Source organism: Oncorhynchus clarkii, chromosome 30, assembly GCF_045791955.1.
Source record: "Oncorhynchus clarkii lewisi isolate Uvic-CL-2024 chromosome 30, UVic_Ocla_1.0, whole genome shotgun sequence".
In the NCBI taxonomy this organism is placed as follows: domain Eukaryota; kingdom Metazoa; phylum Chordata; class Actinopteri; order Salmoniformes; family Salmonidae; genus Oncorhynchus; species Oncorhynchus clarkii.
Window position 1 is genome coordinate 1,321,888 of NC_092176.1, and position 24,503 is coordinate 1,346,390.

The following is a 24,503-nucleotide window of genomic DNA, read 5'->3' on the forward strand; positions in this document are numbered from 1 at the left end:
TCTTAAATTGTTGTTTTCGTTACAGCAGGAAATCATTTATTTGAAGGGATATGCTGGGAAGACCACAATAGGCTTTAGCCTCTAAAGACTATTGTTGCTAAAATTGTTAAACAAATTGAACAAAAGAACGCGTAAACCATTAGGCAAACAGGCTAGCCTATGTGTTTTCAGATTGTAATGAACTAACATGCCGGCTAAACAACTCTTTATAGGCCTATCATGCATACATGAACGCCCTGTTGAATGCATAATCAGGTGACTCCAATTTAATTCCTTTAATTTTATCTCAGTAAAATCCATTATATTCGCAAACATCATGATATTTATCTGTAATTTCAAAATAGCCATAGTCTTCATTTGTTGGGTGAAATACAAAGGGCTCAGTTGAAGACATCGCCGATGATGCTGCTGATGTCTAACTGTGCGGGTAAATGCACGCCTGAGATGTACAGTGAGGGCGGGGTTACGCGTCAAAGATTATTTCTCTTGATAAATCTTGCAAAATGTTCTCCTCAAGCAGCTGGGGAATGAATTGTATGCTACTTAGGCTGCTCGATGTATTGAGGATGAAGATACAACCATATTTCTCCGAATGTTACGTTCTCTCTTTGGGAAGCCAATCGATTTTTACAGTATTTGTTAGGCTATTTATTTGTTATTGACCAATTTTGTTAATTATAATCCCTGCATTTTGTCGACATTATACATCATTATGTCGGATACTGCGGATACCGAAGAAAATCAGGGTATGTTACCGAGTTTGGTCGACCAGATAGTCCAGCGAATAACAGCCGGAGAGGTAAGTGAATATGATTTATGGAAATGAAACATCTGTAGCCTATTGAAGCCACGCTGACATTTTCAGTATGGTATCAACTAGATCAAGGTGTGTAATCTAGGTGGAGAGGAAGGATGCTCAAGGTTTTGTGTCGTCCTTGGAACGGGATCAGGGACATAAAGATGTAAAATAAATGTTTTATCTACGCTATCTGAAAGTGTGATTTGAGCAGTTCGTGTGGGGAGATTCACAAATGTGTTTTTTTCTCTCCATGTAATCTTCATGAAGTCCTATATTTTAGTGTATCCCCTTTATAGGCTGCAAACAAATGCCCTGATCTCTTATAGTAAGATTATGTAACTCATAAATCAAGATATTGAATTTAAATATATTAATTAGGCTTTGCAGGATACCAAGGGGTTGCATAAAGAATAGAATGCAAAAGCATGCTAAATTGCAGTCATTACAAATATTGTAGCCTTTTGAACAAGATGAGTAGGGGAATAGACCAGGCCTATGAACATACATTATTAATGACTATAATTTATGTAAACAGCCTACTCCTACCCATGTAATATTTGCATTTGGGGAGAACTTTATTTGGATGCACCATCCATGTGCAAACATCTTGTGCAAACATGTTTCACTGCTAAACTGGTAGGGTAAGCTTTAGGCTATTTACACAAATTAGCTTATGCCTACTGTTCAAGCCACTCATAGTCCATGAAGTGCCATATTAATTCTCTAAAAATAGTAGTGCTATGACTGAATGCACAATCTACACAGATGTCTCAAGTTTTGAGGAAGTGTTCAATTGGCAATGTCCACCAGAGCTGTTGCTAAATAACTGAATGTTTATTTCTCTACCATAAGCCGTAAAACAACGTCGTTTTAGAGAATTTGGCAGTATGTCCAACTGGCCTCACCACCACGTGTATGGTGTCGTGTGGACAAGCTGTTTGCTGTTTTGAACAGAGTGGGAAGGCATAAGCTACTGAGAATGAACACAATTGAGTTTTTATCAATGTTAAATTTGAACGCACGGAGATACCGTAATGAGATCTTGATGCCCATTCATCCTCCACCATAACCTTCTGTTTCAACATGATCATGCATGTCGCAAGGATCTCTACACAATTCGTGGAAACTGAAAATGTCCCTACATACTCACCAGACATGTCACCCATTGAGCATGTTTAGAATGCTCTGGATTTGCGTATGACAGCGTGTTACAGTTCCAGCCAATATCCAGCAACTTTGCATAGTCATTGAAGGGGAGTAGGACAACATCCCACAGGCCACAACCAACAGCCTGATCAACTCTATGCAAAGTTGGCAAATAGTGGTCAATCCAGATACGGACAGGTTTTCTGATCCACGCCCCTACCTTTTTTTAAGATATCTGTGACCAACAGATGCATATCTGTATTCCCAGTCATGTGAAATCCATAGATTAGGGCCGATGAAATTATTTAAAATTGACCAATTTCCTTTTATATGAACTATAAACTCAGAAAAATCTTTGATAATGTTGCATGTATAATTTTGTTCAGTATACAAATAGTAGGCCTAACAGTAACAATTGTGGGAGTGCAATAATCTAACGACTCTCACTGCAAGCTTCGAGTTTTGGTCCAGTGAAACCTGATCCTGCTGCCCTCCCGGTCTTTTGAATACTCTGGGCTGCCGCATTGTTACTATGGTGATTTCAGTGTCTCCACCCCGCCCCACACAGTTTTGCTGTCCGTCAGTACTTGAAATGCAGCAGCCTTTAGACTGTTGCTGATTCACGACACTCGGTCCCATCCATAGCGTCTTTTCACGGTGTTAGAATTCATTGTCGACTCGACAACGTGATTGCAGGAGTCGGCAACTTCAACATACGCTGGATAAGTTCTAACAAGCTAAACGACGCTAAAAAATATATATATTAATTCATCATGTCTGCAGTCTCGCGACGTAACTCAATTTTGCCGGTAAGTGACAAGTCTGTGTACTAGTTTTAATAATACAAAAATATATGAAATGTCCTCGTGGAACGTTAATGATTCATCATTGCCTTTCCCATTTCAAATGGCGTTGTCGAAATTATATAGGCTAATTTTACAGTAATAATTAACTATAAAATAAGGCATTTGAAGTTTCTGTGCTGCCTATTTTTGAGGGAGAGGCTATACCGACTGGTGCACACATTGATGAAGTATGTCGCGCAGCAAAGAGTTGAGTGGAGACGAATGGATTCGTTTGTCATTCATCCTGATGAGCCCTTCCCAGCAAGCTAGTTTGGCCATGAGGCTGAGAATGTTTCTTTTGTTTTAAGCTAAAATATAGGTGTTGACTGTGATAAGGGCACTGGATTATGAGCTGTCTTGTTAAATCAAATCAATTTATATAGCCCTTCGTACATCAGCTGATATCTCAAAGTGCTGTACAGAAACCCAGCCTAAAACCCCAAACAGCAAGCAATGCAGGTGTCGAAGCACGGTGGCTAGGAAAAACTCCCTAGAAAGGCCAAAACCTAAATGACCAAATGAAGTAGGCAGTGGCATTGTACACATAGCCATAGAAGCACAGAGACATACAGTGCACTCGGAAAGTTTATGACCCCCTTCCCCTTTTCCACATTTTGTTAAGTTACAGCCTTATTCTAAAATTGCTTAAATATTTTAGTTTTTATCAATCTACACACAATACCCCATAATGACAAAGCGAAAAGAGGTTTTTTGAAATATTTTTGCCAAAAAAAAATTTAAACCAAAAATACCTTATTTACATAAGTATTCAGACCCTTTGCTGTGATACTCGAAGTTGAGCTCAAGTGCATCCTGTTTCTATTGATCATCCTTGAGATGTTTCTACAACTTGATTGGAGTTCACCTGTGGTAAATTCCATTGATTGGACATGATTTGGAAAGGCACACACCTGTGCCTAAGGTCCCACTGTTGACAGTGCATGTCAGAGCAAAAACCAAGCCATGAGGTCGAAGGAATTGTCCATAGAGCTCCAAGATTGTTTGGAATCACCAAGACTCTTCCTAGAGCTGGCTATCTGGCCAAACTTAGCAAAATGGGGGAGAAGGGCCAGGGTCAGGGAGGTGACCAAGAACCCAATGGTCACTCTGAAAGAGTTCCAGAGTTCCTCTTTGGAGGTGGAAGAACCTTCCAGAAGGAGCACTCCACCAATCAAGCCTTTCTGGTAGAGTGGCCAGACGGAGCATGTTGGTGGCAGCATCTTACTGTAGGGATGTTTTTCAGCGGCAGAGACTGTGAGACTAGTCCGGATCGAGGGAAAGATGAACGAAGCAAAGTACAGAGAGATCCTTGATGAAAACCTGCTCCAGAGTGCTCGGGACCTTAGACTGGGGTGACGGTTCACCTTCCAACAGGAAAACGACCCTAAACACACAGCCAAGACAATGCAGGAGTGGTTTCGGGACAAGTCTCTGAATGTCCTTGAGTGGCCCAGCCAGAGCGCGGACATGAACCCGATCGAACATCTCTGGAGAGACCTGAAAATAGCTGTGCAGCAACGCTCCCCATCCAACCTGACAAACTCCCCAAATACAGGTGTGCCAAGCTTGTCATACATAAAATGGCTTGAGGCTGTAAACGCTGCCAAAGGTGCATCAAGAAAGTACAGAGTAAAGGGTCTGAATACTTATGTAAATTATATTAAAGTTTGTATTTTAAAATAGATTTGCAAAAAAAAACAAACGTATTGCTTTGTCATTATGGGGTATTGTGTGTAGATTGAGGGGGGGGGCGACGACAATTGAATCCATTTTAGAAAAAGGCTGTTAACGAAATGTGGAAAAAGTCAAAGGGTCTGAATACTTTCCAAAGGGAGTGTGGCTTTCAAGTAGTTATTTTTGGCCACCCATCCCATGAGTGAATGTCATTCCACTTCAACTGAATGTCATTCCAGTGCACTGCTAGCTATGAATTGTATCTGGTGTTTGAGTGTTTAGGTAAAAAAAAACATTTATTAGGTAAATAGTGTCCCATTTGGAACACTGACAAGTAGAGCATTACTCTATATATATATATATATATATCTCTATATCTCAGCTAAAAAATAAACATATACCTTTCTCAGGACCTTGTCTTTCAAAGATAATTAATACAAATCCAAATAACTAAACAGATCTTCATTGTAAAGGGTTTAAACACTGTTTCCCATGCTTGTTCAATGAACCATAAACAATTAATGAACATGCACCTGTGGAAAGGTCGTTAAGACACTAACAGCTTACAGACAGTAGGCAATTAAGGTCACAGTTACCAAAACTTAGGACAAGAAAGAGGATGTTCTACTGACTCTGAAAAACACCAAAAGAAAGATGCCCAGGGTCCCTGCTCATCTGTGTGAATGTGCCTTAGGCATGCTGCAAGGAGGCATGAGGACTGCAGATGTGGCCAGGGCAATAAACTGCAATGTCCGTACTGTGAGACGCATAAGACAGCGCTACAAGTAGACAGGACGGACAGCTGATCGTCCTCGCAGTGGCAGACCACGTGTAACAACACCTGCACAGTGTCGGTACATCTGAACATCACACTTGCGGGACAGGTACAGGATGGCAACAACAACTGCCTGAGTTACACCAGGAGCGCACAATCCCTTCATCAGTGCTCAGACTGCCCGCAATAGGCTGAGAGAGGCTGGACTGAGGGCTTGTAGGCCTGTTGTAAGGCAGGTCCTCACCAGACATCACCAGCAACAATGTCGCCTATGGGCACAAACCCACTGTCGCTGGACCAGACAGGACTGGCAAAAAGTGCTCTTCACTGACGAGTCGCGGTTGTGTCTCTCCAGGGGTGATAGTCGGATTCGCGTTTATTGTCGAAGGAATGAGTGTTACACCGAGGCCTGTACTCTGGAGCGGGATCGATTTTGGAGGTGGAGGTTCCGTCATGGTCTGGGGCGGTGTGTCACAGCATAATTTGGACTGAGGCTTGTTGTCATTGCAGGCAATCTCAATGCTGTGCATTACAGGGAAGACATCCTCCTCCCTCATGTGGTACCCTTCCTGCAGACTCATCCTGACATGACCCTCCAGCATGACAATGCCACCAGCTATACTGCTCGTTCTGTGTGTGATTTCCTGCAAGACAGGAATGCCAATGTTATGCCATGGCCAGTGAGGAGCCCGGATCTCAATCTCATTCCCCCCAGAAATGTCTGGGAACTTGCAGGTGCCTTGGTGGAAGAGTGGGGTAACATCTTACAGCAACAACTGGCAAATCTGGTGTAGTCCATGAGGAGGAGATGCACTGCAGTACTTAATGCAGCTGGTGACCAGATACTTACTGACTTATGATTTGGACAAATTATTCCATTTGTTAGTCACATGTCTGTGGAACTTGTTCATTTTGTGTCTCAGTTGTTGAATTTTATGTTCATACATGCATGTTAAGTTTTCCGAAAACAAACGCTGTTGACAGTGAGAGGACGTTTATTTTTTTGCCTAGTTATATATATCTATAAATGTTTTGCTCATCCCACTTGATTTTTATTTAGAGAAGGATAACAGCCTACACAATAAATCACTTTTAATATTGGTATTTGGTACCAGTAACCATCTAGGTCCTCTACTAGTCTATGCTAGGTAAAGCTCTGCCTTATCTCAGCTCACTGGTCACGATAACAACACCCACCTGTAGTACGCGCTCCAGCAGGTATATCTCACTGGTCATCCCCAAAGCCAACACCTTTGGCTGCCTTTCCTTCCAGTTCTCTGCTGCCAGTGACTGGAATGAATTGCAAAAATCGCTGGATAATTACATTTCCCTCACAAACTTTAAACATCAGTTATCTGAGCAGCTAACGGATCGCTGCAGCTGTACATAGTCCATTTGTAAATAGCCCACCCAATCTACCTACCTCATCCCCATATTGTTTTTATTTACCTTGCTGCTCTTTTGCACACCAGTATCACTACTTATACACCATCATCTGCTCATCTATCAATCCAGTGTTAACCTGCTAAATTGCAATTACTTTGCTACTATGGCCTATTTATTGCCTACCTCATGCCATTTACACACACTGTATGTAGACTTTCTTTTTTTCTATTGTGTTATTGACTGTATGCTTGTTTATTCCATGTGTAACTCTTGTTTGTGTCACACTGCTTTGCTTTATCTTGGCCAGGTCGCAGTTGTAAATGAGAACTTGTTCTCAACTAGCCTACCTGGTTAAATAAAGGTGAAATAAAATGTAAAAAATAATTGTCACCGTGATACAGTTTACTGCTCAATGGAGGAGAGTTTGCGCTGCAAGCTGGCTTGCAACAGTAAAGTGAGGGAAGTAGCTTGATAGTGTAGCCAATATCAGGCCAGGAAGACATCTACAGCACATTTATTATAGTGATTTCCACCAAAAATATACAACTAATGTCCACATTTTTATTTAAAAAAAACAATAACTCCAATTTAAAATAATTTCTGAATATGCTCCCAAGGCCCAACTTCGTCAGACACGTTCCTAATTCTCTCGAAGTTTCTAGCCACATCTATAAACTAGATAGCTGGGAAGGGCTCATCAGGATGACCGAAACCGACTCCGTTCTTCTCCACTCAACTCTCGCTGCGCAACATACGTCATCATTTTGGGCACCAGATGTGTCCATATAGCTTTCCCCTTTAAGGAATTGCTTGCTCTAACCATTTTTGCCTCAGCTAACCAACAAGCTGATGCATGAACTTTAACTATGCGCATGGCCTACCAGGGTAGAGCTTACATTTACAAATGTTACGTGTATGCCCAGTCTCGGTATCAAAACTGGCCTCTTTCAAATGAAATGTTTAAAAAGTGTTTACCTAAGCCTAAGTATGTTACTGTTGACCAGCGTTTCCCAAACTCTGTCCCGGGGACACAAAGGGGTGCACATTTCAAATTTGTCCTTTAGCAATACACAGCTGACTCAAAAAAAATAAACTCCTCATCAAACCAAACTGTGTACCCCTTGGAGTCCCCAGGACCGAGTTTGGAAAACGCTGTTTTTGCTAGTCTCGTCTACCAGCTGGATCCATCTCTGTTGAACTGGTATGCGGAAGCAATTAGCCTGGGGATAAGTTTACTGTAGACCTAATATTAATGTTTGTGTCCACACCAGGTCCCTATCAAGAATATTGAGCGCGAACTAATTTGTCCGATCTGCAAGGAGCTGTTTACACACCCCCTCATCTTGCCCTGTCAGCACAGCGTTTGTCACAAGTGTGTCCGAGAGCTGCTGCTATTGAACCATGAGGATTCTTTCGATGCAGGCTCGGAGTGTTCCCTCCCTGGGAGCCCAGGGCCCCGATCCAGAGTGCCCTCGCCAAGCATGGAGAGGCTGGATAGGCTTGCAAGATCAGGTGCGTTTGGGTTTGGCCATTCTTCATCAAGCCTAAATTGTGACAAGTGAGGCAAATCTGGCAACATTACATGCAATTTGGAGTAAAGTTTTATGGACATGCCATACCCAGTTTAATCTGTATTTTCCTAGTTATTCTCTGGGTTGTAGAATGAAAGACGACACCACTGACCCCACCCTGTTTAAAATCATAATGTTGGCTGTTCATACTATTTCCTTTAATCTCATAAAGTTTTGAGATGGGTCTTAAGTTTCTTGAACAGAGTATAGAGACTCGACAAGCTTATTCAATTCATCACTTTTGTTCTGTCAAGTTCCATGCCCTTAAAGCATGCACTTCCCAAAAACGTTAAATGATAGGTGTATTGTGGCTATTTTGATTTTGTAATGCCAAGCAATTTCTTAACACGGAATGCCTATCATTTACACCACCTTGATAGGATGACAGGCTTGATTTATGAACACATGTCGAAACAAAGCACGACTGTCCCACTAAAGCATTTAAAACGCTTATGAAATAACTTGATGGTGGGAGGGGGGAGGTTGTCACATTCTTTATTTTGGGGGAAGCTAAGGGAAGCTGAGAGGTCAATGTCTAAATCCAAGGCGCAAACAGCATAGAGTGAGACAAGGCAGTCTTTTACTTAATCATGAACTAGTCCCTGGACACTCCAAAAACACAGCTGCGGAACCCACAGCCCAACCAATTCACATTTGCCCGAACCTGAATGTGGCCATTCTTCATATCCAGGTCCGCATCTATTAACACAGTGGAAACATTCAATGCTGTTTAGAAAAATATTTAGAACTGGTAATAAACTAATATATCCTTAGTCATCTTAAGCATCATGTACTTAATTTAAATCCCTTTGGCATTAGTAACCATGGTACTTTTGCAGCTGATTTAGTAAACAGTTTTCTTATAAGTACATTTGAAGAAATCTTAAAGGACATTATTAACATACTTTCAGTAAAAGTCTTAAATCTCTGACAGCATTTCACTAAAGGTTTCACCTCTGCTGAATGGATGTCAGACCAGTGGTGATCATGGTGACAACCTGCCTGCGGGGAATGAATGAGGGATTAAATGAACTGAGCCCAGGGCTATATTTATCAGTCAAGTGCTGTAAAAGCTAACAGGTTTTGTGGAAACTCCTCAATGTTTTCTTGTTTTATTAGGATTTGGACTAGACACATTTTTGTTGTTTTAGAATGTTATACTCTGTACAGTACCAGTCAAGTTTGGACACACTTACTAATTCAAGTGTTTTTCTTTATTTTTACTATGTTCTATGTTGTAGAATAATAGTGAAGACATCAAAACTATGAAATAACACTTATGGAATCATGTAGTAAGCAAAAAAGTGTTAAAGAAATCAAAATATAATTTATATTTGTGATTCTTCAAAGTAGCCACCCTTTGCCTTGATGACAGCTTTGCTCACTCTTGGCATTCCCTCAACCAGCTTCATGAGGAAATCCACTGGAAAGCATTTCACCTTTGAACAGGTGTGCCTTGTTCAAAGTAAATTTGTGGAATTTCTTTCCTTCTTAATGCGTTTGAACCAATCAGTTGTGTTGTGACAAGGTAGGGGTGGTATACAGAAGATAGCCCTCTTTGGTAAAAGACCATGTCCATATGATGGCAAGAACAGCTCAAATAAGCAAAGAGAAACAACAGTCCATCATTACTTTAAAACATGAAGGTCAGTCAATCTGGAAAATTTCAAGCACTTTGAAAGTTTCTTCAAGTGGAGTTGCAAAAACTAGGAACGCACAATATATCGGTGAGCATATCGGAATCGGCCAACATTAGCTACAAATGCCAGCATCGGCCCGATGTCTAGTTTAACGCAGATGTGCAAAACCGATGTCAAAGCTGACGTGCATACCTATATAACGTAAGTAGATGACATGATGAAGCCACGAAAAACACAGCGCTACACAGAACAAAAGCCGAAAAATACTAAACATGTAAAAGTCGAGCAGTCATTTTGAAAGAATAAGAACATTTCAGCGAGACAACTCAGCGAGACAACTCCAAGGCGAAATCTCTTAACGCCAAGATAATGGAATTCATTGCCCTTGACAATCAACTGTGCTCTGTCGTGGATGATGTTGGTTTTTGCCGACTGATCGAGCCCCGGTACACACGATTTTTCAGATGTTGCCCTACCGGAGTTACACAGTATTGTTGAAACTCACATCCATGAGCTTCACAACTGACATTTGGACCTGCAATGTCAGCCCCATAACCATTATGAGTGTGACAGCACAGTGGGTCGACAAGGATTTCGTACTAAGGAAAGCCATATTACATGCTCAAAAATGTAATGTCCTGACACATACCGCTGCTGCCATTTCAATGGCATTGGCATATGAAACAGGAACACTCCTAGCTCCATTCGAACAACTGACTCGGAAAAATAAGCTCAACTGCGTCTGCAGCAGACATGATACACTGTCATGGCAATGAAACGGCTGCTCAACAAAACTGCCGACCGATCGTGGGGTTAAAACTTACAAAAGTACTCAAGACTTTGAACAAGCACTACGGTGGCTTTCTCTCTGAGCCTCTTTACTGTGTCGCCACCATGCTTGATGCTAGGTACAAGGACCGCTACTTCGGCGCAGACAAACAGGGTTTACGTGGAATGTTACATGCATAGCTGGACAAGATGTAAACGGACACAGTGACCGTGCACACCGAGGAAGAGAGGCCACGGATAGACAGAGCTGAAACTTCACTGCTTGACATGCATAATGAAATCCTGGTTGAGAATGAAACGACTGAACGACTGAACAAATGAACAATGAAACAGCACAGGAAGTAAGTGTAAGAAATATAGGTTTTGATTATGTTTTACTGGTAATGGGGACATGCGTAAATGCCAACAAAATAGCTTTTTGGTCAGGTGTGTGTGTGTGTGTGAGAGACCTTTTTATTTAACTAGGCAAGTCAGTTAAGAACAAATTCTTCTTTACAATGACGGCCTACCCCGGCCAAACCCGGACGACACTGGGCCAATTGTGCGCTGCGCTATGGGACTCCCAGTCACGGCCTGATGTGATTACAGCCTGGATTCGAACCAGGGACTGTAGTGATGCCTCTTGCACTGAAATGCAGTGCCTTGGACCACTGTATCCGTGTGTGTGTGTAAACTATTTAACTGTACTAGAATGCTTAAAAGGCTGCTAAAATTTGAAATATTGTTATCAGGTTTTTTTTGGGCAAGGAAAATATTGGTATCGGACAAAAAATGTAATATCGGTAGAAACCATCAAGCACTATGATGAAACTGGCTCTCATGAGGACCAGAAATTGCAGCCCAAATAAATGCTTCAGAGTTCAAGTAACAGACACATCTCATCTCACTGTTCAAAGGAGACTGCATGAATCAGGCCTTCATTGTTGAATTACTGCAAAAAAAAACACTACTGAAGGACACCAATAAGAGACTTGCTTGGGCCAAGAAACATGAGCAATGGACATTAGACCGGTGGAAATTTGTCCTTTGATTTGATAAGTCCAAATTTGAGGTCTTTGGTTCCAACTGCCGTGTCTTTGTGAGACGCAGAGTAGGTGAACGGATGATCTCCACATGTGTAGTTCCCACCATGAAGCATGGAGGTGTGGTGCTGCTTTGCTTGTGACACTGTCTGTGATTTATTTTGAATTCAAGGCACACTTAGCCATGCTGGTTATCACAGTATTCTGCAGCATTTGTTTTCCACTGTTTTTGGTTACTACATGATTCCATATGTGTTATTTCTTAGTTGTGATGTCTTCACTAATTATACTACAATATAGAAAATAGTAATAAAAAAATAAAAAAACTCTTGAATGAGTAGGTGTGTCCAAACTTGACTGGTGCTGTACATATATACGTTTTGAAATCTGTGAATTCACATATGTTTCCACCAAAACCTTTTTCAAGAAGGCCATTTCTTTTAAGCGCCATGTTATTGTGTGTTAGCACTTGTCCACTGTAATTGGTTGTGCATCAGGTTTAACTCCACTTCTGTTAACATACTGTACATGTTAATTGTTGGTCTCACTTCACTTCTTTGTCCATTGCTTGCAGCCACACTGCAGAGAAGGTCGTTTGGGAGGAGAGGTAGACACTCGTTCCATTTTTTGAATAGCTGTAGTAGTGAGTACAGTGTTACTAGATCCCCGACTTAACTGTTACTCTACTGTATGTAACCACACAACTGACAATAGGCCCCTGTTGCCTTTATGTAGCCGATTTGGTAGACGTGGCATTCTAGCTTTTTAAAAAGTCTACTGAGCAAAGTCGCAAATGTATAGTATGTCCCACCAATTTATGTCTGCATTTGGTGTTTTGTTCCATTTTTCAAGCCTGGTGCTTTCAGGCTTTTGTGCTCTGCTTTCAACACGTGCATGTCTTACAAAGTAGGTTGGAGAATGAGTGTGTGAGCTACAGCTCTGGGCGGGATGTGAGTCAGAGAGTGGAGAGGAGAGAAATTAAATGGCTCAGGAAGTTACCTAGGAGTTGGGTTTAAAGTGGAATTTCTTAATGCCTGGACAAATGAATAGCCTCCCTGTAGCCTCGGAAATATCCAGTACCTTGTGGAGAAGTACCTTGTCGGGGCGGCAGGTAGCCTAGTTGGGCCAGTAAAAATCTGTCGTTCTGCCCCTGAACAAGGTAGTTAACCACTGTTCCTAGGCCATCATTGTAAATAAGAATTTGTTCTTTACTGACTTGCCTAGTTAAATAATAATAAAGAAATAAAAAATGTACTTTTAGAAGAGGCAGGGAACCTATTTCTATGTTACAAAACAAAATATTATATTTTGTTTAGACATTCCAAGATTGTCTAGACTATACTGCCTCAAACTTCAGTCTCACTCCTACTGACAGGCTTGCTCCAGAAACATTTTTTGCACCACATTTCAGTTATAGAAAATGCTTTAGACGCGCATGTGTTTGTAGAGAATGCTCATGGCGCACATGCCAATGTTCTTATCATTTGATGGGAGAAGACCATAGAGCACAATGCTTTAGCAGACATTTATTTATTTATTTATTTATTTTACATTGAAGTGCTCAGTAGATGTTTGAAAAAATGGTATGCCATGATAATTATGTATCTGAACAACTCCTTAAAATGGCACCAGAATTATTTAAGTCGGGATACAAAACAGTTGTGTCCCTTTCGTAGAGGTCAAGTCTTGCACCCTAAGGCTTTCAGTCTAAAAGCCATTAATCTTGACAGTATATTTTTCAAGTAAAAAGATAAAGGAGTTAAAAACGTGTTGGGAAGATTTAACTCCACTCTTTAAATGTATATTCTTACCTTGTACAGCATTTGGTTTATTCACATACTCCTGGCAAGATAGCCTGCATCCATTTTTTAATGCAGTCCTGGTTATGGCGATTGGGCTGTGTCGCATTGTGATGACTCAAACCATGTTGTTAATGATGTGGTTCTGTAGGAAGCGTACCCCCTGCCAGAATGGCCTTGCGATGACTTGTCAGTTTCTGCCCTGAGCTCTTTCCACTGCAGCAGCAGGCAACGTGCCTCAGCCTGCTACCGTACACCTTGCTGCAGACACGCTGCAACACCCACCTAGCCTAAGTACACTGTCCTTTTTAATCCCTGACCTCTCCCATCCGCTTCAGGCCTGGACACTTGGCCCCCACCTCATCAACTTCCATCCCAAGACCGTCCAAAACGCCAAGCCTGCTCACTCACTACTCCATCAGCACCCTCAGTCTCCCATCGCTATATGCCGTCACACACATTGACAGACATGTTTGTCACACACGCTTGCTTTGTGCCCACCGCATGTCTGTGTGCTTGCCATTTTCCTACATTCAGTGCACAATGTTCTGCTGCTTGCCTCCATCGTGTGTGTTTGTGAGAGTGTTAGGATATATTGAACTGGACAAATCATTAAAAAAAAATATTTCCTCTGCAGGTAGCCATTTTGCTGGAAATAGATATTACTCTCTCTTACCCTTAAGTTGATTTGAGTTGATATTTCGGTTCCATTAGTAGGTTTCCCACCTTTTACTTTGCACCTGATTTGAAATTAATTTAACGTGAATCTGTTATGTGTCCAGGTCACTGTAAACACGCTCTTCCTATCTCTTGTGTTATCCATCCATATTGTGTGAGAGACCAAGTAGTATGAGCTTTCCGAGAAGGACCCGTGATTTTTTCTGTAGGACACTGTGTGTGTGTGTGTGTGCTTGTCTGTGCAGGCCCACCCTTAGTTTGTGTGATTAGCACTCTAATGGCCGTTCTGTCTGTTGTATCAGGCTCTATGTCCTCACCAGGATGGAGGCGTGGCTCTGTGACCCCCCGCATCACCACTTTCCCATGCCCGGGTTGCCAACACGACGTGGACCTGGGCGAGCGGGGCATGAGCATGCTCTTCCGGAACTTCACCCTGGAGAGCATCGTGGAGCGCTACCGGCAGGCGGCCCGCGCTGCTGTTGCGATCATGTGCAACATGTGCAAGCCGCCCCAGCAGGAGGCTACCAAGAGCTGCATGGATTGCAAGGCCAGCTACTGCAATGAGTGCTTCAAGTTCCACCACCCCTGGGGCACCCCCAAAGCCCAGCACGAATACGTGGGTCCCACCATGAACTTTAGGCCCAAGGTAGACACAATTTACCACCTCGGGGGGGGGGGGGGGGGGGTTCATTGTGTTGTTGATCTCGACCATGTTGCTCTGCTGTTGATTTTAGATTGCAGGGATCAGCTCATGTCATTGATGGTGTTGATTGCGTTAATGATGCTGCCTTCAGAGATGTTGGTTTAATTACCTCTGCTTTTCTTTGTGCTTCTGCAATCCAGTGAAACTTGCTGGTTGTGGGAGATACCTGTTCAGTGCTAATAAATAGAAAGAGGATTGAAAGAGAGAGAATGTATTGACAAACTTTTTTTTGGGGCTACCCCTTTGTGACATTTTGCATATGTGGTGTGACGAGTTTGCGATTTTTAAAATGACCACTAATCCAATGTGTGCTCATGGCCATCCAGGTGCTGATGTGTCCGGAGCATGAGATGGAGAAGGTCAACATGTACTGCGAGGTGTGCCGGCGTCCAGTCTGTCACCTGTGCAAGCTGGGAGGCTCCCACGCCAACCACAAAGTCACAACCATGAGCAGCGCCTACAAGATCCTCAAGGTACTTTTTGACAATAACGATGTCTCCAACCATTCACTTGACCTGAGCAGAACAATCTGATGTATTTACCAGGAAGCAAACGGGGAGTGAACTACCTGAATTTGTCCCAAAAAATACATTTGTTTTTCCACTGCAAAATGTTTTCTGTTGCAAAATGTTTTGCTACGGTGTGTACTAATGAATACAACCCAGGACAAAAAGAGTGTTATAGTTTGGAAGTTGTTTACCCAACTGGCCAGTGACGCCGTTGTTTCTCAGCCCCCTAATGAAATATTGATCAGTTACCTGTACTAAGTGGCACGCGTCCACATGATCAGTTTTCCTTTGTGAGCAGTATAATCGACACGTGTGGTCATCCACAACAAGCGAACCTTGTCTACCCCGCCGAGACCGAGGTCAATCAGCCACTGAAAGCATAGGGACAGAGGACTCCGTGTCCTCTGGCTGTAATCTAACAGGCATGTGGACACAGGCACCGGGCCAGACTCATCCATATTTAATGCAATCATTTGTATCTTATGTTCTATCTATTGAGCATTTCTGCTAATCTTCTTTGTTGTTATTATACCAACAGGAGAAGCTATCAAAGGCTATCCATTACTTAATCAGCAAAGAGGACCAAGTGAAGACTCAGATTTCCCACCTGGAGGTGTTGATCAATGAAACCGAGGCAAGTAGCTGTGCTGACAGAGTTAAACTAGTCCTGTGTTGTCTGTTATGTCCAATAACAAAGGGACATTCTGTCTGCCCTGAGAAGGAAGGTCACTTATTCAAATGCATATAAAGGCATAAACAAAGGAACGTATACTAATTCACATGAATTCCACTGCAGAAGCGTTTGCTCATCTGTACTGTGTTATGTCTTTTGTCCCTGTCTTGTCTTCATTTAACTTGTCCCAGATCCGTTTGTGCTATTACAACTCCTTGTCATGTCAAACTCTTCGGCATGATGTGCCATGATTGCACAAACACTGGTCCATAGGCTACTTCTATGCAGTTGTAGGTTTCAATTAATTGTCGTGCAACATTTCTCTTACTTTTACAGGAGAAAGGCCAGTTGGCGGAGCGTCGGACCGACGAGAACTTTGAGCGACTGTTCGAGACCCTCCAGGAGAGGAAGTTTGAGATGCTGCGGTCCATCGAGCAGTCGAGGACGCGGCGTCTGGACCAGCTTCGGGGCCAGGTGGACGAGTACCAGGGCATGTTGGAGAACAGCGGCCTGGTGGGTTATGCCCAGGAGGTTCTCAAGGAGACGGACCAGTCCTGCTTTGTTCAGACTGCCAAGCAGCTGCACACCAGGTCAGCCTCTCTCCAGCTGTGTCTGCCACTCCCAGTCCCAGCACATTTCCCTCTTTTCTGGATAGTATACAGTAGACACTGTCACCCAAAGGTTCCCGTCATCAGTTGTGGGTAAAGGCTATTGTCTAATGGTGATATAATACCATTGTTTATAAAAGGGAAGTAATTCGATTGGCCTCCATTCTTAATAAACAAAGGGCCCATTTTCAACCTTTTTATTACAGGCCATAACGGCTATTTGATCATGGTGACTATTGCCATGGTCATTTCCCTGTGGCAACTCTGGACCTCTAGGTTTGTGATGGGGATTTGGCCCCTGTTATTTTAGTGCTGGAGAATTCAATCAGCTTATGTGGGTGTGGTGAGTGTGCCAGAGATCCGGTCAGCCATTGGTGTGGCTGGCCAGGTACCTTTTCCAAGTGAGAGATTGGAACGACAAAGCCTTGTTTACTTTCCCCATGTCCCGCTCTAGCTCTATAATCCTGCTTATTGATCTCCATTAGTCAAAAAGCAGCTTGAGGACTTTATTCACGCTTTTACTTTTAGGAACGCTGTTACATTAATACACACACATGTTTCCCACACTTGATTATCCATTCTGCTCTGATGGAATGGCTTCTTGGTAGTGTTCACCATTTTGTGTCCTTTCACTCCCAGGATTGCGAAATCCACCGAGTCTCTGAGGACATTCCACCCTGTGGCCGACCCCTCCTTTGATGAGTTTGTGCTGGACACTTCCAGAGAGGAGACCCTGCTGAAGGAGCTTTGTTTTGGTGGAGGTAAGACACCCCCCCATAACAATGTAATGAACTCCTAAAACTCAATTTGTTGACACAATCCTCATCTGTCCCACACTTAGTCACCTCAACCTGTTGGTCACATACACCTCCGTCTGAGCTCTGCTCTCTGTTTAGATGCCGGCCACCAGAAGCCCTTTAATTGAATAAGCCAGTTACACTCCTGATATACACGCAGGGATTTTGGCACTGAGAGCATTGCAGGGCTTTTTCTGGTCCACTGCTTTGCATACTCTCACGTCCCTTTGCCCCGATTTAAAGAAAAGGGCACTGTGAGGCGGGCTGGATGTAATTGTCTGCCATGAAAAGGAACTGATTTGATTTTCTGCATATTAAGTAGGAGTGTAACCCAGGAAGTAAGCAGAAGGGTATTCATAGACTGTCATCTACCTGTGGCTGTGTCCTTAGAATGAGCTCCAGCCATTCTCCCTCCTGCTAGAAGTATTACTGACCATAAAGGGCTCTGCTCTGTCGAGCCATAGTGGGTCATGAAAGGGTCATATGAAACAACTATGTTGCTTACATATTAGAAATGCGTCCAAGTAATACATTTTCCCTCTCTTGCGGGGAAAGCTGCTTGAAAGCCCTTGAAAGGAAGGCCATTGATTGATGTGGTTAATCTAAATGGCAGGGGAGGGACAGGAGGGTAATGATGCACTCTGTCTGAGAGGAGGAAGCTCTAAGAATTGATGCCCAGCAGTAATTGAATTGACGGTAGACATGAAAAGAGCAGAGGATGCAAAACTGTCTCCCATTTAACAAATGTCTGGCAGTCCTCATCAACAAGGTTCACAGTGCCTGTAGGGTGGGGATCTGAGGATGGGACAGTGACAACCAAGGACACCTCCCACAAATATCCCCCCAAGAGTCGATGTGTAATTTCAACCCTGCTCATCAAGTTGTCATTATAATGCATTCTGGAGTCTTCTACGCTCACAATGGCTCCATATTTGAATGTGTCCCACTAGTTGAACCATAAAGACATTGTGTTGTGTGCGTTCTCCCTTACTAAACCAGCCCCTCCAGAGACTGCAGTATGGTCTGAACTCACAGTTGACGTCTCTGTTTAGTCTGTCTCTCCCTCCCGTCCCGGCTGTAGCCTGAAAAATAGGTTGTTTCTCTGAGAATAGCTGCGCTCTCGGGCTGGGTTTGCAGGCTGCCCAGTTCCATCTGCGACACCCTCCTCAGCCCTGATCCGATTCTATGGGACCCTAGCTGGATCCGGCTGCTACTGTTTGTGACGGGAAGCTATCCGCAGTGAGCGAGGGGGAGAGCGAGCGAGAGAGGGTTTTGCAAAGTGCTTTTCCTGGCAATGTCTGTGCATTAATGAAATTTTTTTAAGAGCTTCTCTTATTCTTCCTATCCATTGTCTGTCTATATTCTGTACTGTCTGTCTATGAGTTCAGTCTCATCGCTGGTTGACTCCATGCCCTTAAATAAACTTATGCTATTACATAAACCAATGTGTTGAATCAAGTTTAGGGTTCTTATCATTTTATTTTTCTATATTTCCTGAATAACCAATACATAGTAGTTTGTCGATTAGAGAAAAACATATGAATTGGCTGCAGATAAATTACACTTTAAACTGACCCCGCCCTCTGCCATTTACCTTTTTCTCCTCCCCTCGCTCTCCAGTCCCTGACCCTCCCATCATCGATCTGTCCCGCAGTCGCGTCTACAACGAAGGCCTGGTGTGCTGGCAGTTGGCTGAGGATACCCTGGCCACAGACCACCAGGTGCTTGAGTACAGGAAGCTGGGTGTTGAGCAGGACGAGGAGGAGGGCGGCAGCCGCTGGCGCCCCACAGTCCCGGTGTACGGCCCCAGCACAGTAGTGTGCGACCTGGAGGCCAACAGCCTCTACTCGTTCAGAGTACGCAGCTGCCGCAACTCCGTCTACAGCCCCTACAGCCCAGAAGTCACCTTCCACACACCACCTGCTCCAGGTAGGCACCAGGCACTGATGTCATACACACACCAAACACTGATTATGATGATGTCATATGTGTATGGTTGGCACTGATGAAGAGAGAGGTGGCCCTAGGCCCTTAACCAAAACAGTGACAGACTAATCATTTCAAGCTCTACTGGAGTAAATTCTCTGCAATAATTTAACAATGATTCAATTCCATTTTTCAAATGTAGGAACTGGGAAAAACTAGTATACTGTACTGGGCTCTATAGCAATAATCTCTACTAGGCAGCCCTGAAAGTTGCATGCTAATTATCCTAATTACAAAGAAATACGTCTTATTTTCAGTCTTACGTTGGCATCCCGCCTGTGTTGGGCTTCGGGGCTGAAGTTAAGCTTCTTTTTTTTTCTGTCGGTATTTATCAGTCGGATCCACGGAAGATTACAAATTGACAGACGCTCGACTGTTTCAAAGTGAACTGTGTGGATAAAATACAGTTGACTCTTAGGAGGAGACGGTGGGTCGGTCAGTCATTTATCATTTCTGCGACCCATCTCCTTTTGTTGAATCGCAGAAACACTTGCCTTTTTGAAATCGTTTTTTTTTTTTTTCTTCAGACCGACTGGGCAGAGTTGAGATACAGCTGAGGTCCAGAGTTACAGTTCATCTGTTTACAATATTCAAAGCCTCTGTTTCTGACTCCGATGGTTCTAAGCACTCTGAATAGCAATCACATGCCATCTGTAGAGCACTCTAGGGGTCGATATCACTTTAATTCCTCAACAGTCTACTGAATTGGAGGAGCCCCCATGCATATAGACAATGGCTGATCCATTAGGATTTCATTGAGTGTTTATCCTCCCCTGGCTCATTAGTTTGCCGTAAACTGAGGCTGGGCCCACTGTAGATGGAAGTCCAGTGATGGGACTGGGAGCCCACATTCCTTTGCCCGGACTGTGGGCACATGTAGCAGTGGGATGCACAGTGCGTTAGTAATGAGATGGAATTCTGGGTCAACGCTGGCCTCAGACAGACATTACAGTAGCTTCAACACGCCTCCTATCACAACAACAGTCAGTGTAGGCGTAGACTTGAATCATTGCTGTATGACCATACATTTGTCATTTTTCTTATCCTTTTTAATTAAGCTTATCTTTAGGATGACTCCATTCAATTAAGTTTGTGCCGTTCACACAACAAAGGCTAAAGGGGTAAATCGGCTAGTATTTTTGCCCTTGTTTTTAAGGGATCGTCATGAATTAATGCAAATTAAGTCATCTCATACCATGGAGACAAAATGCAATGGTTCAATGCACAGGCATAATTATTTTACTTAAGTTTATAGTAATTATTGCCTTTGGCGTTGTAACTATTTTTGGAATATTTTTATGTTCAGCAGCAGATGTGGCCTAGAAAATAATTTATATAGACCTTATTTGAGAAATAAGAAACCAAGCATTGTGTATATCTTCACATCTGAAAATTTATCGTTTTGGAAATTTGTTAAATTCCTTAAGTTTGTTTCATTACTTGAACATCTTTATAATGGCGCCCCCATGTGACACTTTATGAAAGCCCACCTTTTCCCTGGCATCCAAAGATGATGTGAAATCCTATCTGCGGCTGATGCTGTTCCTTTTGTATCATTGCTCTCTCTCACCTGTAGTGTTTGGCTTCCTGTTCAATGACAAGTGCGGCTTCAGCTCGGAGCGGCTGACATTGAGTAAGCTGCGTGACTCGGTGGAGAGTGCGGCCGGCATGGCCTTCCTGCTGGCTGCTGAGCGCGTGCAGACAGGCAGCTACATGGGCCTGGACTACATCATCGGTGACACAGGCATCTCTCAGGGCAGACACTACTGGGCCTTCCGCGTGGAGCCCCACTCCTACTTAGTCAAGGTGGGCGTGGCCTCTGATTCCAAGCTGCTGGAGTGGATCCACAACCCCCGGGACACTAGTAGCCCCAGGTAAACCCCACTTCCTCAGTCTTACTCTATTACTCACTAAGGATCAGGCCTGAGTAACAAAGAAGCCTGTGCTGTAAAAAGCATTAACCTGTTAAGGGCTAACTCACGGACCAGGCCTTAGTTTTTCAACAATTCATAAAAATATTTATTACCTACTTTGTGGGTTTACTATTATGTATATTTTAACAGGCTTCCAGATAATGATGGTGCGTCAGAGTATAGTTGAATGTGTTGCAATTGTAGGCTGATTTCTCTTATCTCTTCCAACTCCAGGTACGACCATGACAGTGGGCACGACAGTGGCAGCGAGGACACGTGCTACGACCTGTCCCAGCCCTTCACCCTGCTCACCGTGGGCATGGGCAAAGTGTTCATCCCCAAAGCATCCATCTCCTCCGCCACCGCCGGCAATGACCACGGCAACCGGGTGCTGCCCATGCCCCAGCGCATTGGCGTGTACCTGGACTACGAGGCGGGCCGTGTCTACTTCTACGATGCAAACACCATGAGATGCCTTTACGAGCGGCAGGTGGACTGCACCGGTACCATGTATCCCGCGTTTGGCCTCATGGGTAGTGGCAAGGTCCAGCTAGAGGAGTTCATCGCAGCAAAGCGACTGTCGTATATGTGAGATGTTGGGCCTTCCACACACTAAAGTCTCTCTCGCACTCTCAACACTTGCCTTTGAGCTCATGTTTCTCTCTCTCTGCTTTCAGCCAGGTATATTTTTGTAGTGATTTTGTTTGTGTGTGTATGTACACACTATTTCAGTTGATTATCATCATGCCATTTCTTTGTTTTAATGAACAGCTATTTATATTGTACTACTAAGTCCAGTAAAATGTAGCCAAGTGAAACCCGAAGAGCCTTGCAGCTAGTCCCACTCCTGTGCCTTTCATGATAAATAGGTAATCTAGCAAATGCTGTAATTTGTCTAATAATAACTGTGCAAAACAGGCTAGGTTAGTCATCAGTTACAAAGGTGAGAGAGTGTATCTAAGTTGCAAGGACCCCTCGGTTGAGAAACATCCCTACCAAAAACTGAGACAAAACGTATACCTAATCTATGTCCTTTGACAAGACTCACGGTCAACACCAGTTGGGTAGACCGCATTTGAATTTGGACACATTCTCACAGGTGTTTATTTAAAAGACTACCGCACCGTTCACATATTCTCTCACAACCTACTGACTACTTCAAAGCAGAGCACATTTATCTGAATTGTAAACACTAGGCATTCACATGCAGGGTTGAATTCAAACTTGAGTTCTGCGTGTGCAACTCAGACTTCCCATGTAAATCATGGTGTTTACTTTTGGAATTGTGAGTTGACACAGGCCGATTTCAAGTTAAAATTACAGCCAGTTGTTACACAAGTTGTTGATTTGGTTCTTGAGAATCAAGAGGGTGCAGCGTTTCAGAACATTTAGATAGAAAATATATTATGCAAATGGACCAAATTCTCTGTCCTCTAGAAAAGGGTGTCATTTTGACTCTATACATTACTTTTATCTCGTTTCACCGTACTGAATACACCCCTGGTCAGCTCTGGCTTTCCTACATGGGTTTCTGGACAGGACTATCTGTAGATCGTCATGTTTGTGTTTTGTTGAGGGTAAGGGTAATCGGTTTGTGTTTTCTCAGGTTTGTGGCCTGTGGGCCTTATGCTACCTACCTCCTATCGGCCCTGGAAATCCCTTTAAAACTCTACCTTCCTACTCGGAACAGGACTAAACTTTCCTTTGCAGCTTCCATAAATACATTACAATTGTATTATACCGTAATATATCAGCCTTTAAGATTGTTCATATCCAATAATAAACTGGAATTAACATTTTTTTTCTTAATTTTAACATCCATGTACATATCTAGTGTGACATTTTCTGTCAAATAAAACCTAGATCTGCAATCTGTATCTGCTGTGACGTTTCTCAAGGCTTAATAGAAACTTGAGACATTTGGGCAGTTGGTGGAAAATTGTAATTGGACCGAGATGTAATCACGCCTGACTGAATTTGTGAAGTGAGCAATTTAAAACTGAACATACACATCCCCCTTTCTGTGTTTTGATGTGTTTAGGTCCATTTGAGTGTACCGTTTCCTAGAATATGTGGTGTTATTTTGTTGCTTATCTGAATCCTATAAGGTCATGTTGCGTAACAACATAATCTGTAGTTTTAAACTGAATTCCTATTTACTTTAGAATTGGTGTGCATCATTTAGAGTAATTCTCTACCATTCCTTTTAGGGCTGTTCCTTTTGGAATGACTGAAACACCTTTAAAAAGTCTATGCACTTAATTAACAGGTTCAGGGTTGTTTATTCATCACAGAATGCATTATTATATACAGAACAAACTGAATGTCTCTTAGATTAGGTGTTTGTTAATTTGCTTATCTTGAGTCAAGTCACTGGTGGCCACAGCAGCTGTGTCTTTCAGGGTTGATGTATGGTAGAAGTTTACTATATAGTGTGCATATTTTAGCGACATATCACGGCTAATTTTAGAAAAGGGAATCGTATGGCTTTCAGTAGTACGTTAGACCAAATATTCTGCAGACTCTCAATCAAATGGTTCAAGCTAGCACTTTAAACTGTCGCATGTATGCCTCGGCTGTGCAGGTCTGTATGAATTGGTGTGCAATATTACGTAGAATGCAGGAAATAGGCCTATTGTTTTCTCCTGTAAGTAATGGGATGTGATGTTTGCTTTCTGTGAGTATAATGCTTTAATGAACATGAAGCTTTGTTGGTCATCAAATTCTTGAAATACTACGCTTTTTTTAATTTTAAATTTGCTGTTTGTGGATTTGTATGAAATAAACTAGTGTGTTTTAAAACAATTGTTTTCTATTTGTAGGTGTGTGTGTGTGTGTGTGTGTGTGTGTGTGTGTGTATTTATACCTAATTGTTTTCACTTTGAATATGGTTTTGCAAACAGAAAATGCCAAATGCTGATAATCCATCACTACTGGGAATTGGGATAGCAGGGCATGGAAAACTGGAAAATTTTAAGAAATACATACACACAGACTCTTCCCAAAGCCATGTACCTTTTCTCCTCCCCTCAGACCACGATCCACCCATCATCATTAGACAGCAAGTGACGCTACTGCCTCTACAGATAAGGTAAGATTATCTACCCTTGCAAAAAAGTCCTAAAGACTTACACAGTTACTAAACAAAGGCAACAATTCCTGCAGGAATCCTGTATAATTGAATAAATTA

At 42.8% G+C, this 24,503-nt stretch overlaps 1 protein-coding gene across 4 annotated transcripts; it reads left to right on the plus strand.

Moving 5' to 3' along the window:
• Nucleotides 1-500: 500 nt before the first annotated feature.
• On the plus strand, nucleotides 501-24,118 carry LOC139390059 (E3 ubiquitin-protein ligase TRIM36-like). Of its 4 annotated transcripts, none has more exons than XM_071137173.1 (11): nucleotides 602-799; nucleotides 7,897-8,137; nucleotides 12,222-12,254; nucleotides 14,427-14,770; nucleotides 15,154-15,300; nucleotides 15,875-15,970; nucleotides 16,346-16,599; nucleotides 17,257-17,378; nucleotides 19,035-19,343; nucleotides 20,977-21,274; nucleotides 21,548-21,984. In XM_071137173.1, the coding sequence occupies exons 1-11, from the start codon at nucleotides 713-715 to the stop codon at nucleotides 21,903-21,905; spliced, it is 2,289 nt and encodes a 762-aa protein (XP_070993274.1). In that variant the 5' UTR covers nucleotides 602-712; the 3' UTR covers nucleotides 21,906-21,984. The 4 variants fall into 4 exon arrangements, with proteins under 4 accessions (XP_070993275.1, XP_070993274.1, XP_070993276.1 ...); XM_071137175.1 differs by lacking the exon at nucleotides 602-799 and adding an exon at nucleotides 2,535-2,754 and having other exon boundaries at nucleotides 21,548-24,118; XM_071137174.1 differs by lacking the exon at nucleotides 12,222-12,254 and having other exon boundaries at nucleotides 501-799; nucleotides 21,548-24,118.
• Nucleotides 24,119-24,503: the final 385 nt, after the last annotated feature.

Bases quoted from the DNA above. Each gene is read 5' to 3' on its own strand.
- LOC139390059 (XM_071137173.1), top strand. From the start codon at position 713: ATGTCGGATACTGCGGATACCGAAGAAAATCAGGGTATGTTACCGAGT. The intron at 15,971-16,345 runs GCAAGTAGCTGT...TTACTTTTACAG, and splicing joins TGTTGATCAATGAAACCGAG to GAGAAAGGCCAGTTGGCGGA. The intron at 17,379-19,034 runs GTAAGACACCCC...CTCGCTCTCCAG, and splicing joins GGAGCTTTGTTTTGGTGGAG to TCCCTGACCCTCCCATCATC.